Here is a 14,907-nt window from a genome sequence, read left to right as displayed (position 1 = left end):
AGCAGTATGCAATAAGTGGTCACAATGCTGAAAGTGCAGAACACAATGAAAAACTCTATTTCTATATATAATAGTACAGTATCAACTGATCTTTATAGTGACAAAGCACACACACACACATCTCCACAATCACAAAACGCCTTCATTTATGTTAAACAGCATGCGTGTGTGTGCCCAAAATTAATCTCACTAATAAGGAGATTTCTCTCCCTGATTCCTCAGCCAGCGGAGCTGCATAATGATGATAATGATAATAATCAATTATAAAATACAATGTAAATTCAAGGTGCCTCAGTGTAAAACATAACCAGTTACATATCTGCATGACATTTACAGTTCATGTATTTCTTTTTGTAGGTGTTAATGTAAAATAAACTATTTACACATAAAAGTGCTTTGGAGACGTCCTGCTGTCTCTGCTGTCCATAAATGAACATTCCTGATCACTGTTACTGCCATTTCCAGATACCTGATTTTCTTGATGCGGGTTATTGAAAACATTTACACATGTTCACAATTTAATTAATGAGAAATAAATGCATTTAGCCTGAGTTAACAGATTGTCTCATTGTTTTTATTTCCTTTAATCATGAAATTTTAGTCTACTTCATAAATGAGAAAAAGTAAGTGCACTTGTAACAGAATTAACGGGGCACTCGTTTTATTCTCTAATCTGTAAAACAATATACACATTTAAAAACCTCATAAAATGTGAATTGTAGATATAAATCTCAAACTTTCTATCTTTATCTTTATCTCTATCTTTCTATCTCTAAATCTCTTCCATAGTTTTTTTTATATATTTGGTAATGACACAGTCTCTGGCAATGACTGCTATATATCATCTAAATAGGACCCTTGAGCAGTGCTCAGAATGACCAGCAAACATTTATTCAGACATGAAAATGATACTCATCAGAAATATACTGCATCTGAAAAAAGAATGCAGCTGCATCAGCACCTTACCATGGCTGGTGGGGAAGAAATAATTTACTTCAACTGACTTGAATCAAATCTTTGAACAATTTCATAAATTCCCTGTTGGGACAAATAATGCTGATCACCTTGAGTAAAAGAAACCTATTCAGTACAGAGGCCATCTGGACAATTTATGATAAAATACAACTTGGCCAAAATCATTTGGAGAGATAACCTAACCAACCTGATAAGATCAGGTTCAGGCTGAAAATTGAGTATTTGCTGAAGCAGGGACCTTTATTTGTGGATGAACCAGAAGAAAGTTCATGATTATGTACTTTGTACTGTGGCTGCACAATAACTCATACAATTCTTGATAAAAATCAAAATGCGTGCACACACACACACACAAACACACACACATACACATACAGGATATTGTCTGACATCTGATTGGACAAGAGTGGTTGAATAGCAACAGCAATAGCAATACTTCTGCAATTTCATGAACCGTTGTTGGCCAATGAAACAGCTGCTCTCTTGAATTGACTGGTAAAATGAGATTTTTGAACATACATCATATGGATGAGGACGAAATTATTAGCCCCCTATGAAAATTTCTTTTTATTTTTTAATTTTCCCCAAGTGCTGTTAAACAGAGCAAGAAATTTTTAGCACAGCTTTTCCAAACATCCTAGTTTTATTCTGGATGCTTACGTTATTTTACAAAATTATTTCACAAAAACCAAAAACTACCAGGGTCAAAATTATTAGCCCCCCTGATGCTAATAGTCAATTGTGTTTCCTTTTTGCAGGATAACAGCCTGCAGTTGTTTGCTGTAGTTTTCAAAAAGTCTCAGACACGTCTCCTGAGGAATTACAGCCCATTCTTCTTTGGCGACTCTCTCAAGCTCCTCCAGATTTGATGGTCTTCTGGCATGGATCTTGGTCTTCAGTTCACCCCACAGATTTTCAATGGGATTCAAGTCAGGGCTTTATGCAGGCCAGTCAATAACGTTCACTTTGGTCTTCTGGAGGTAGTTCTTTGAGGGGCGACGTATGTTTTGGGTCGTTGTCGTGTTGGAAGACAAAGTGACGGCCCAGATCCAGTTTTGCTGCTGACTGCTTGAGGTTTTCTTTCAATGATTCCTTCCACCTTGATGAGATTCCCAGTTCCAGATGCGCTGAAGCATCTCCACAGCATAATACCACCGTGTTTCATTGTGGTGACGGAGTTCTTTGGGTTGTACGCCTCTCCCTTCTATCTCCAAACATAAGCGACGTCTCTATGGCCAAAGAGCTCTATTTTTGTCTCATCTGACCAAAGGACACACTTCCAGTATGCATAATCTTTCTCTAGGTTGTCCCTAGCATACTTCAGTCTGGCTTGAAGGTGTTTTTCTTGGTCTGCAACCTCACAGTCCAGGCTCTAGTGATTGTCTTCTTTGAGACTACAATTCCCAACTTGGCAAAGTCCTTCACTAGTGTCTTGGCAGTTGTTCTGGGGTCTTTAGACACATCTCTCACTCATTTTTTTTTTTTAGAGTCTTTTAAATTTTTCACTTCCTACCACTGCCAAGCTTGTTCTGTACTGTGTGGCTCTCTTTGAATTTCTTGATGATACTTCTCACTTGAGTTCATGACACTTGAAAACGCTGTGGAAACTTTGTATATCCTTCTCCTGCTGCGTGAGCATCAACACTTCTTTTTCTCAAGTCTAAACTGATTTCTTTTTTTTTTTGGAATGATGCTTTCTCAAGTGACAGCTCAAAGCCTTACTGAAGTTTTAATACTGTATGTAAATTGGAAGATAACCCTCAGTTTTAACTTGTTTTTACAAGCTTTGAGTAAAGTCACACATTGCACAAAATTTGCACAACAGTGGTTTGTACTATGGCTCAATAAAAAGGTCAGTTCTTAAGGCGGCTAATAATATTGACCCTGGTAATTTTTCTTTTTTTCTGAAATGATTCTGTTATTGTGTGCAAATGGAAATAATGTATGCTTTTAAAGAAAACTAGTATGTTTAGAAATGAGCACTTGGGAAAATTTTGAAAAAAACTAAGAATTTTGTCCTCAACTGTACATCATGAATGATAATTGGAGTCTCAGTACAAGCAGGAAGCCTCATTTCATCCTACACCTTTGAAAAAAAGTCTCCCCATCTCCCAGTTTAACCACATCCAGTGTATATGCAGTTCAGACACTGGTATGTATATCTGAGTCTGCATTACCTTTACCTTATTCTAGTGCCAATCAGTAATTGTTAGTGTTTTAATGTACTTTATAAACACTGGCACTCCAGCGTACCTTCTATGCCTGTAACCATGTAACGTAACGTAATCTTTTCCAAAACCAGGTCCTTTTTAGCACATGATTAGCATTGTGAATCAGTATGAGATATCCAGGGGCGTGACGTTGGTATCTGATGACCTGCGGTAAGAATGAATTGCATACACACACACACACACACACCCACACACACACTTTTGGAACTGTTATTCATCTTTGCTGTTCTGCGGTTTCCCACAGCGACCAAAGTTTGTCCTGATTATGGTAATGAGATATGGGTTGGTAAATGAAGTCAAAGTCTTGCAGTGGCACAATGATCACAGAAACTCAGCAACAACACAGATGCATGCGCTGTCTTGAGGGTGTACTAAAGACGGTAATCAGTAAACAACTGATGATCTCTTTGTTGATGTTTCAGGTGGTCGAGATTATTAATCATAAATGATAATCTAACTTTAAATGACATATAAGAGCATGGAACCAGAGTCTACTGTATATATTGTTCATGACATGCATCCCTGTTATGAAATCCACAATATGTCTTACATACTGAAAAGCTCTCCTTCCATAGTGTGTGTTTTGTTATACATTTTCCTTGGCTCATTGTCTGTTGTAACTACATGTGGAAACCTCCTTGTAATAATCTCCATCATTTACTTCAAGCAGCTCCACACTCCTACAAACTCTCTCATCCTTTCTTTGGCTGCGGCCGACCTGCTTGTTGGGGTTTTAGTTTTTCCTTCCAGCATGGCATTCTCTGTAAGTTCCTGTCTGTATAATGAAGATTTATTTTGCAGAGTACGAGGCAGCTTTGATGTAACACTGAGCACAGCTTCCATTCTGAATTTATGTTGTATTTCTATTGACAGATATTATGCAGTGTGTCAGCCTCTGACATATACAACTAAAATAAATGGTTGTGTTGTAGTGATCATGATTCTGGCCAGCTGGAGTGTTTCTGCTGCTGTTGCCATTGGCCTTCTAATATCAGGATTAAACCAAGATAAATGTGAAGAAAAGTGTTTAATTGATGTTGTACTAGCAAATACTCTAGGAATTATTTTCTCGTTTTATCTCCCAGTGATCATAATGCTCTGTATCTACCTGAAGATTTTCCTTGTTGCACAGAGACAGGCACGCAGCATCCAGAGCACAAAGTCTGGAGCAACAGTCAGTAAGATGGAGAGAAAGGCCACCAAAACTCTGGCTATAGTTATGGGAGTTTTTTTGCTCTGTTGGACTCCTTTCTTTCTTTGCCTGACATTTAGTTTTGTAAATAATGATTCAGTGTCAGTTCCTGTGATCGAAACACTTAACTGGTTCACACTGTCAAATTCAATGCTCAATCCATTTATTTATGCTTTCTTTTATAGCTGGTTCAGATCAGCATTTAGGATGATCATTTCTGGAAAAATATTTCAAGGTGATTTTTCTAATTCCAAACTGCTTTGATGTATTCTCTGGAGTGCTGAAATAGCCTGCGGATTCACCAATACTAATCTTTATTTAACTGTCACTGTTTACTGTATTTTACCTGATACCAGATAATTTTTTTTATAACTGAACTGCAAAAATCATCCCAGAAAATATATTTTAAGGATGATTTTATGAAAGCATTTTATCAACATATGCAAACAAAAACGCTATAACTAAAAAAAAAAAGAGTTTTACATATGCATGAAACTTAAAAATACAACATTTGAACAGCTGCATGAAAAACAGCAACAACAGTAAAGTATGTTTTGGAAAGGTATTGTAAGGAAGCAACTTCTCAGACAGGGCATCCTAAAGTCTGTGACACTACATATTTCAGCTGTGCTTAAAACAGTGCATTAGCTTTTTTATTATCAAATATAATATAGAAACAGCTTTAACATTTTTAAGATTGTTTATTTAGAATTATTTCAAAACAATCCTGTCTTTTCTTACATAATTTTCTCAGTTCAACTCTGAAAAAATTCCTGGTGTTAGGTAAAATACAGTATATCGTATGTGTATGTGTGTCCTTGTCCATAATTTGTCACAAACTAGCCCAGAGTAAGTAGCAGAAACTCTCACATGAATACAGGTTCAAAAACACATATAATAATAAATTAAAATGAAATAATACACAGGATATTGCAATTGTGTTTTATCCATGACTGAATGGACAATGTGTGTTAAAGTCCCCTTAAAGGAAAAAGGGAGTTTTTCTTCTAAACACATTATAAATGTTAGAATATACACTGTAAATAAAGATTAGTTGACTCAACTTAACTAAGTCAAGTCATCTTGTTGCTTTGACTGAGTTAATTTGAGTGAACTTATAGTGTCAAGTTTATTACACTTCGAAACACGAGTTGATCCAACATGCAGTCTGTTGACTCAACTTCCTGTGTCAAGTAAGTTGAACTTGAAAATATTATTTGAGATGACTTTAAGAGATGTTGGTTGAATTTATTTTATCAAGTTCCTACAACTGTGAATCAAGTTGGCTCAACATGGACTCGCAATTTGTTGACTCAACTTTCTATATCAAGTAATGTGGACTGGAAAACATTACTTAAGAGAACTCACAAAGATGTTGGTTGAACTTATTTTATCAAGTGAGGGCAACATTATTACTTTTTTCTCATGCTCTATTGCCAAGTTACTTGAGTTTACAGAAATTGCTAGATTTCAAAAAAATTAAGCAAACTAATATCTACAAAGAATCTACATGAGAATTAGCCAGTCAAACTTAAATATTAACACATGAAAAAACAGCTGAAAAGACAATTCAATAAGGACCTTTATTTAAACCCCAACAAGTCCAACTTCAACCAGCCTTGCTTCAAAATAAGTGTCAAGGAAGAATGTCGAGACGTCAAAAAAGACCTTCCTTGGGACATGTTAAAAAAAGAATAGCCTTTACACCCTATAACACACTTTTGCTTGGGGCTGCTCACAAACTGAAATTACACTGTCCCACACATAAATAATAATATAATACATAAAAAGAAGAGCGCCCTTCCTTTGGGGGAAAAACAATCACTCTCTGAGTTCAACAGAGTCCATTCTGAGTGAATGTTCAGAGATGCTGCAGTAAATTGCAGAAAGAGATTCATAAAAACAAAATGTATCACTGAGAAACTTGCTCAAAAATGTTGAAAATGAAAACATGCAAACATTACTGAAATGTCCAATCTCTTGACAATTTCTCTGTAACATCACATGGATTAGTGTTCCTCCAAACAGAGCAATAGAAATAAGTCAGAAAATGAAAACAAGGTGGTGTGACCCACAGAAGGGCGATGCATTTCTTCTCCTCTTACTAAATAGTTTAAAAAAAATGAGAATTCTTCCTCTGGGACATGCAGACAAAAAAAAAAGCTTTCATGTGTCATGAAAAAAAAAGAGCATCCTTTCTTTGAGGGGAAAAAAACAAATCTCTAGGTGACTTACATACATACTTACATACAAAATTGTATCTCTCTGAGAAACTGTCTTTTTTTGAGACATTTCCTCCACAGAGAGCAATAGAGATCTGTTAGAACACGGAAACATAAAAAAAACTGTTGTGACCTACAGAAGGGCTTTACATTTCTTTTCCTCTTACTACATAGTGCAATGGACAAATGGCAAAAAAATGAGAATACTTCCTAAGGGCCAAATGCAGAAACATCCTCCTGAGCCATCCCTCTACCTGAGCAGTTTATTCTTTAGAGCAGGGGTGCCCACACTTTTTCGGCTTGCGAGCTACTTTTAAAATGACCAAGTCAAAATGATCTACTTACATTAAAAATGAGGAGGCAGACTCACAGCCCAGTCCACCCACCCCGAAAATGATCAAGACAGCAGCAGCACCCCCAGATTGTGACCCCCGGGACCGGGACATCAGCTGTGCACCTGCAACTCAAGCTAACGTCCCAGGTCAAAATGCTAGTATTTCAGAGGCACCGCATCAAACAACTAGCTTCACATTTCCGGGAAGGTCATTTGGTAAAGAAACGTTTTGTCGGTCATTCAGTGCGAGCTGGTTTAGCAAATGGAGATGGCTCCATTATATTGAGGACGGCGATCGCGTTGTTTGTTTCATGTTCATGGAGATGTTTTGGACAGTCTGGACATTGGCAGCCTAATGAGGAGCTTCATCAGCGCCAACCCGGAGAGGAAAGCCACATTTGGAGTTGTGTGACGCCGGTCAGACACTTTTCTTTTCTAATGCTGCCGCCGCGCAGCACACGGCGCCTTTACACACAGAGTTCAGCACCACAGTGACATGGACAGCAGCCGTGACAAATTGTTTATGGTTGACAAGGTGATCGGCACCATGGACAGTTATACAGACAGATTTTTGAAGTCTTAATTACTGTGCGGGTATTTTTTAATCATTATTATCAATGCAGGGAGTTGCGAGTGCTGAGACTATGTTCCCGCGGCTATGTCTCACACTGGCTGCCCTGTACGTCAGTCAAGTGGCAAATGCCATACTGGGTATGGATGATAGGCTAACATCTAATTTTCTTGTTGAATGACATGCGATCTACCCACACTCCCTTTGCGATCGACCAGTCGATCGCGATCGACGTATTGGGCACCCCTGCTTTAGAGAGTGGACCCTGGGAGTGCACATCTCAGACCCGATTCCCATGAACAGGCGCTGAATCACCTCAAAAGTATGTTTCAAGTCTTTTGGATAATCAAGGTTCAGCATGTACAGCAGGCCCATCAGGTTCACAAAAGCGTTGGGTACATCACCCAGATAACGCATGACGATCTTTTCCTCAATGACGATGGCAACATCGTTGTAGGAAACTGGAAGGGGCTCCTTCACATCTTCAACGACCAAAAGGATTCCAATCACCATTCCCTTGATGACGTCATCCTCAGGATCTGTTGGCTTCGTGCAAAAAAAAAACAAAAAACAAAAAGGTGCCTGTGCCTTAGACATGTTTTGCTATAAAGTGTATCCACACAGAGGATGCCTGAAATGATATGTGTAACCCTGCCCATTGTGAACTAGTTTTTGTATCATTGAACAACATTTTGCTGCTTACCTCACATCTCTTCATCAATGTAGAAGGATTTTCCTTCATGTACCTTGGCAGTCCCTGCAAAGCTGCTGCTCTCTTCCTTTGGTTTGATGCCTGCAAAAACACGATGCGTGAATTCAGTTGATATCAGAACTCTGATTTTTGTCAACCCTCAAATGACGGAAACTGAGCTTTCAGTTCAAGAGAGGTAACTTAAACTCTGACCTTCTCACTGGCAGGTTTTATTCAACAAACCCAGTTTCTCTCCATCTCCTCCATCTTACAGAACCAACTATGTTGTTTCATTTTCTTATTCATTCAGTCTATATCAAAGTGCCTATCCAAGCACATTAATTAGAGGAGGTTTACTGTCTGTCATAATCTACATCCTGGTCCCTCTCCTCAGTGGGGTTGCACAATTAATGTGGACCACCACTACAACAAATATGCACTTACATCCTTGTCGAGACTCTCCATTAAGAATGTCATTTCTTGAACTTCCTCGAAGCGCTTCAACCGGAATAACTGAAGAAGTTTATGCAGATGGCTGTCCAGACCCTCATAGAACTTATTGATGTCCATTGACATGAGCCTGGTGAATTCCTTGACAATCTATGTGGAGAAGTAACATTACAGTTTTAGTTCAAGTTAAAAGTCACCTAAATTTTCACATTTCAGTACTACAACTGACATGTGGTCAGACATGTGATGTACAGCGGAGACCTGTCTCAAGGTGCATATTTTATTAATATTAACTTCAATCTCAACGATCTGTGTTCAACGATCTTATTAACGTTTACATCAGACTGATATGTCGGTGCTTTGTTATATATGCTTTGTTGTTCATACATGCTAAGTAACAAGGCTCTAAGTTTAACAAATCAGTATGTATTGCTATGATTTAAGTAGTTAAATAAAAATATGTAGTTCATATCAGTTCAAGCATTATTTAATATCATGATATATAGGAGTGGCCTACAGGAAAGATCAATTTATGTTTAATGTGTCAAATATTGTGTTAGTCATAATATAGAGCAAGTTATTGCTTGCGTCTGTTGATTAAAAAAGATGAAATATTTCAATGTTTGTATATTCTGGGTCACATCAAAAGTCATCAAATTACAGGTATAAGGTGAATCGTTGAGGGTGTTTTTATTGTTATCAAATGTAAAAATGGGTCACATTTGACCCTCAACATTATTTAAGGGTTACATAAATAATGTGTTACTTAAACAATTTTTAATTTTCTCCCAAATATTTCACTTTAGGAGCACATGTGCTCCATGGGAGACATGTTAGCATAGAGCCCTGCAATATACACAATACAACATTACTACTTTGCTATGACTAATAAAAAATGTACACGTTTTACCTGTCTTTCAGTAAAAAGGGCAGGCCATCTGACACTCATTTCGGCCACCGGTGGCTCCCCTTCAGCGATCTCCTGTGTTCTCAGTGCGTATGTGGCATTCATTGCATCATCCAAGTTGGCCAGGTTTGGGGTCGTTTTTCCTCATCTCCTGGACCATCTTTTCTCTATCTTCTTCAAGACTTCTACTGTCTCTTCCCTGGGGGAGATCTGGAAGAAAATTTGTTTCAGACTGTCTAGGTTTCTTTACTTTGTTTCTCTTCCCTCGCGTGTCCCCAGCACCTCTTTTCTCAGAATTAACCTCCAGTTCTCGGCAGCCCACACCTTTCAATTTCTGTCTGTAACTGCCCATCTTGAACTTTATGCTGTGTTTCCATCCATACCATCCAGATGTGGAGCCAGGTTCTGTAAGGCAAGGGTGTTTTTCAACAAGTGCCTTGGCTACACATCCAAAATGTTCAAGAGTAGGGTAGGTCATGAATGAATATATTGTTTCAGCAAGTTTGAGCAGAATCTCAGACTTCATGTCCCTTGAAATGGATAAAAGTGCTCCACTTTCTCTAAAAGCATCATTGCCCTGCCTGAGCCTCAGCTCAACATCATATGAGAAGGTGGGAATGGGAAAATGAGTTGGCCATTGCTGTGAACGCCGACCTGCAAAGCACTCTGTTTGGCTGCTCAATGAAGAGGAAGTCGTCAGAGATGATGAATAAGCTGAAGAGGATGCTGCCGGAGATGATGGTAAAGCATAGATAAAAGTGTCCAAACTTGAGTCTGAAGAGACAGGGCAGAAAATGACTTGCAATGTCGCCTTCTCCTTTGGTAGATCGTCAACACACGTGAGGTTACAGAAGTCTTTGAAATCCTCATCTTCATACTGAAGGTCAAATGAAGAGCGTAACTGCAGTTTGTTTTTCAACACCAGTTTCAGGCCGTCAACCGAATCTGGAACAGAGTCCAAGCGAAGCTTTTTAATGTCCTGTGCTGAAATTATCACATGCAACAGCATCTTACAACCAGCTTCCCAAAGTCAGGGAGGACACTGGTGTGCCCCACGGACAGAAACATACCCTCTGAATACTTGGTGCCATAAAGGCAAGACACTATGTACACATTTTTCGGTAATAACGAGGACAGGTCTCCCACTGTTTCACTCGCATAACAGTATATTATCGGTGCCGAATACTTGTTACAGTCGAATATAAGGCTCAATCCTACATTAAATATTTGCTGTTTCACTCCAGCGGCGCTAGCCAGCTAGCGCTACATGCTAACGTATTTCCGAAAACGAACATGAAATATTCATCACAGGTTTAATATGTTGACGGATCATTTGAGATGGAGAGACATTAGACGACCAATGCACATTACCAACAGATTAACTAACTAAGCTAAAATAATTTTAAATGTACTTACTTGGACGGCTCGGCTCCGAGGAAAAAAGATGGCGGTCGGCTCAGATTTTCAAAGTTCAACACTGCGCGTGATGTCACATTGCGTGCGCATGCGTGTTGGTTGAAATGCCCACCTTGATGTATTTTCTGAGGTTAACTGAACGGATTATTATGGGTTTTTAATGAGTTTCCGCGCTTTTTTCAAGTTGAAGTTGTTGTAACTCTTCTTGCTTTGTTGTAATAGGCAATGAGTTCTCTCAGCTTGACAACAATAGTCCTTCTGACTAAAAGCTCAAATCCCTTTTAACAGTGTAGTAACTGAAAATATGTTAAAACACTGAGAACTGTGTAGTAATGAATTCTGTTGTTGGACCGGTAAAGTGTTGGTCACGATTTCTGCATTCAGGATTTTTTGGGCAGACCTGACACTATATACGCCCCATGAATAGACACACAAAAGGCATCTTACCTCAGCGACTATCTTAGTTCAGATCAGCCCAGGAGTTCACTTCAGCTCACTTCAGTTCCAACAACCTGACATAGAAAGCAAAAAAAAAACAAACAAAAAAAAACAAACAAACAAACAAAATAAAAACATCCTTTCTCTGTCCTCGGTCTCTGGTAGCTCAAACCTGTCAGGACATGTCCAATAAAGCTGCTAAATGGAGCCTCAGGAGTTTGAGGTCATTCAGGTCATACCTGTGCTTGACACACCCCAGCGTTTCAGAGCAAAAACTGTTCACTTTCTCATGATTTTGAGACCTAATTTTAAGTATTTGACTGAGTGGTTAATGACACATTTCTGTGGTGTGACAAACTCAGAACACACATTTATTGTTCTGTACAACATCTTTAACTATTGCAAAAATTAAACCTCAGCTCACAGTATATGAAATAGCAGTGAGGCCACTTAAATAGGGCTGACTAATTCCTGACAGCAGGACCACCACACTGTCCTTTGGTTTCAATATTCACAGTTCTCTAAATCCACATTTCCCCTACATAGTGTGGTAGTTCAGAATTCTACTCACTTTTGGTACTACTTTGTTTTTCCGCTGCAGATAGTACTCCCTCACTGCCTGCAATTCTCTGGCAGCAGTTGGTTAACACCACTCATGTGTGCTTTGGTCTTGAGATGCTGCAATTTTGGTCATTTTCTGCTAGACTGAGAAAATTCACTGCTCGCCTGTCATCTGCTCCACTGCACTCATCGTCGCCCTCTACCACTCGCTCACCCTCTTTCCCTTCACTACGCACACAAGAAGGAGCTGTGCTTCTCTTATGACGGACTATGAATGGATGGTGTTCTTGAAATGTTCTGTGTTGCATGACCAGTCAGTAGTCTGCAGTGTTTTCATGACATTTTCACATGACATTACACAAGTGGTTTACGTTGTAAAATGATCACTGTTTGGTTAAGTTTAGCCGTAACTACTGTTTTACATATATCAGATGACAGTCACGTACATAACTAAATTTAAGTAACATAAAACTGGTATTAGATTTTATATTTATGTAATTCATTTTTTTGCGGTTGAACTATTGCACAGATTTAGGGCCCTATCTTACACCTGGTGCTACCTAATATATCCCACCCACTAAGAGGTGTGGAGGAGTGAAGAGAGGAAACTAAGAGGAGGTGCATGAGGCCTACAGTGGAGGTGCTTGAGGATGAGGACGACAATCAGGACAGGTATGATGAAAAAGTCCACTGTCAGACTAACCACCTGGAATATGAGGTACTTCAGCCCCCAAGTCATCAAGCAAATAACATACCAGACCAACTTATATGCAACCCAGACAGACGTCACCACCACTGAAGATGAGATGCTGAATTTTGTGGCTATCCTGATCTACATGGGGATTGCTGAGCTGCCCTCAATTGATGACTACTGGGCAATGGACACCAGGGTCCCTCAAGTTGCAAACCTCCTGTCATCTAAGAGGTTCAGGCTGATGAAGAGGCTTGTCCACTTCAACGACAACACTCAGATCCCTGGCACTGTTGACCAATTCTTTAAGATCCAGCCACTATTCAGCATACTGAATACTGCCTTCAGGAAGAAGCTACAAACTCCCAAGCAGTCTTTGGATGAGGTCATGATTGGCAAGACAGCTGGTAACCTGAGGCAGTACATCAAGAACAAGCCAGACAAATGGGGATTCAAACTGTTTGTTTCTGAGGATGGCTTCATTCATGACATAGTACTATATGAGGGAAAGACTGTTGGAAGCTCATGGTGTTCCTCTCATACTTAAACAAAAAAACCTTGGGTGCCACCAGTCAGATAGTCTCCATCCTGGTCAGTACCATGTCCCCCTCTACCACCACGGCCAGCCTGGATTTGGTGCAGTACTTCAAGGACAACAACTGCAGGTACACAGGGACAGCCAGGGATAACAAAATAGGGAAGCCTCCACTCAAGTCCATCAAAGAGATGGAGAAGAAGGCTGTTCCTCAGGGTACCTGCAGCTATGTCACTAGTGATGATGGGATCCTAGCCCTCAGGTGGAAGGACAACAAGATTGTCACTCTGCTGTCAACAGACATGGGAGTGGAGCCCACGTCCTCAGTCCACCGCTACTGCAGTGAGACCAAGCTACCATTCCAACACTGGGGGAATAAACAAGAGTGACATGCTGGTCTATCTTTACTGTAGCCCCATGAAATCCAAGAGGTGGTACATGCGGCTGTTTGCATATGCAGTTGATGTCAGCCTCACAAATGCCTGGGTGATCTACAAGAGGGACTGCAAGGCTCTTGGTGTGGATGGCCTGTCACTGAAGAACTTTAGGATCCAGGTCTGCTGGCACCCAGAGGCCAATCATGTCTCGCTCCCAAAGGAGCTCAGCATCTCAAGCAAGTCTAAGCAAGTCTAAGCAAGTAAGTCTAAGTCTAGGCATGTAAGGGGACACAGTAGCGACACCCCAGATGATTTTGTGCAGTCTGACCTGTCCCTTTTCCATGCTCCTGTCTACACCACCCACCAGACTTGCAAACACTGCAGCAGGAAGGAGCACATATTGAGGTCAAACGTGCTCTGCAGAGTCTGTGAGGTGCAATTGTGCCTCAATGCTGAGCACAACTGCTTCATAAAGTACCATGAAGCAGTTGGCTAAATAACTGGACTATAATTGACTTTGACAGGTGATCAGAGTCGTATTGTTTGAAAGCAGGTTTCTAACAGGATTACATTCTTATGTCACTGAGGTTGATGTTCACAATTTGACAATGTATACATAAGGAATTACATGCAGTGACTTACTGGCGTTGCTTTTGCACTGAATTGTATGTGTGATATTTTGACATGAGTGTCATAAATTCCGTAAGACATATGTCTGACTGGTGATTTGTAAATAAATGTTCCTTCATCTTTATATGTATGTTTTACAATAATTTATCCACATATATTTTCTTTTACTGTAGGTGGGCGAGGAACCAGATATGGTAACTTCTTTGACTTTGATTTGCAGCCTGAATCTGAAACTTTTTTAAAAAGTTGAAAAAGAAAAAATGTCCTCTTATATCCACCAATAACACTCCAGGTTTGAAATTTTAAATGTAAAGTATAAAGGGCTATACAATTTTGATTGCTTATTCAAAATGCACATGCTCATGCACACACACACACACACACACACACACACACACACACACACACACACACACACGGAACATTGTTAACTTTTTTGGTTGACATGTCATCTCACAGCATGCAGTGTCCTACATCTGATTGGACAAGGGAGGTTTGTATGGCATAATGTTGGTGATAGGAATCAATAAATGTCTGTCCTGCAGAAGGCCACAGAGACATCCATCAGTATTGTTTTGCAGACTTTAAAGAGGGTTTACAGTAAAAGGTATGGTATGAAAATGTATGAGGAGCTCAGCTGCAATAACCCTGAACATAATATTTTGCATATCAATTAGAATCAACAA

At 39.5% G+C, this 14,907-nt stretch overlaps 1 protein-coding gene and 1 pseudogene across 1 annotated transcript; one reads left to right on the top strand and one right to left on the bottom strand.

Annotated features, from left to right (window-relative positions):
- The first annotated feature begins 3,684 nt into the window (after window positions 1–3,684).
- Window positions 3,685–4,662, top strand: LOC146314034 (trace amine-associated receptor 1-like). The gene has a single exon (XM_084736997.1). It carries the CDS (start codon window positions 3,685–3,687, stop codon window positions 4,660–4,662), a length of 978 nt encoding a protein of 325 aa, XP_084593123.1.
- Window positions 4,663–6,219: 1,557 nt separating this feature from the next.
- On the bottom strand, window positions 6,220–9,733 carry LOC146314033 (uncharacterized; annotated as a pseudogene).
- Between the last annotated feature and the right edge of the window lie 5,174 nt (window positions 9,734–14,907).

This window comes from Lutjanus erythropterus, chromosome 15 (genome assembly GCF_056507025.1).
Source record: "Lutjanus erythropterus isolate fLutEry1 chromosome 15, fLutEry1.hap2, whole genome shotgun sequence".
In the NCBI taxonomy this organism is placed as follows: domain Eukaryota; kingdom Metazoa; phylum Chordata; class Actinopteri; order Lutjaniformes; family Lutjanidae; genus Lutjanus; species Lutjanus erythropterus.
This window is presented reverse-complemented; position numbering and strand designations above follow the sequence as displayed.

Coding starts and splice junctions, on each gene's coding strand:
- LOC146314034 (XM_084736997.1), top strand. CDS start 3,685: ATGGAACCAGAGTCTACTGTATATATTGTTCATGACATGCATCCCTGT.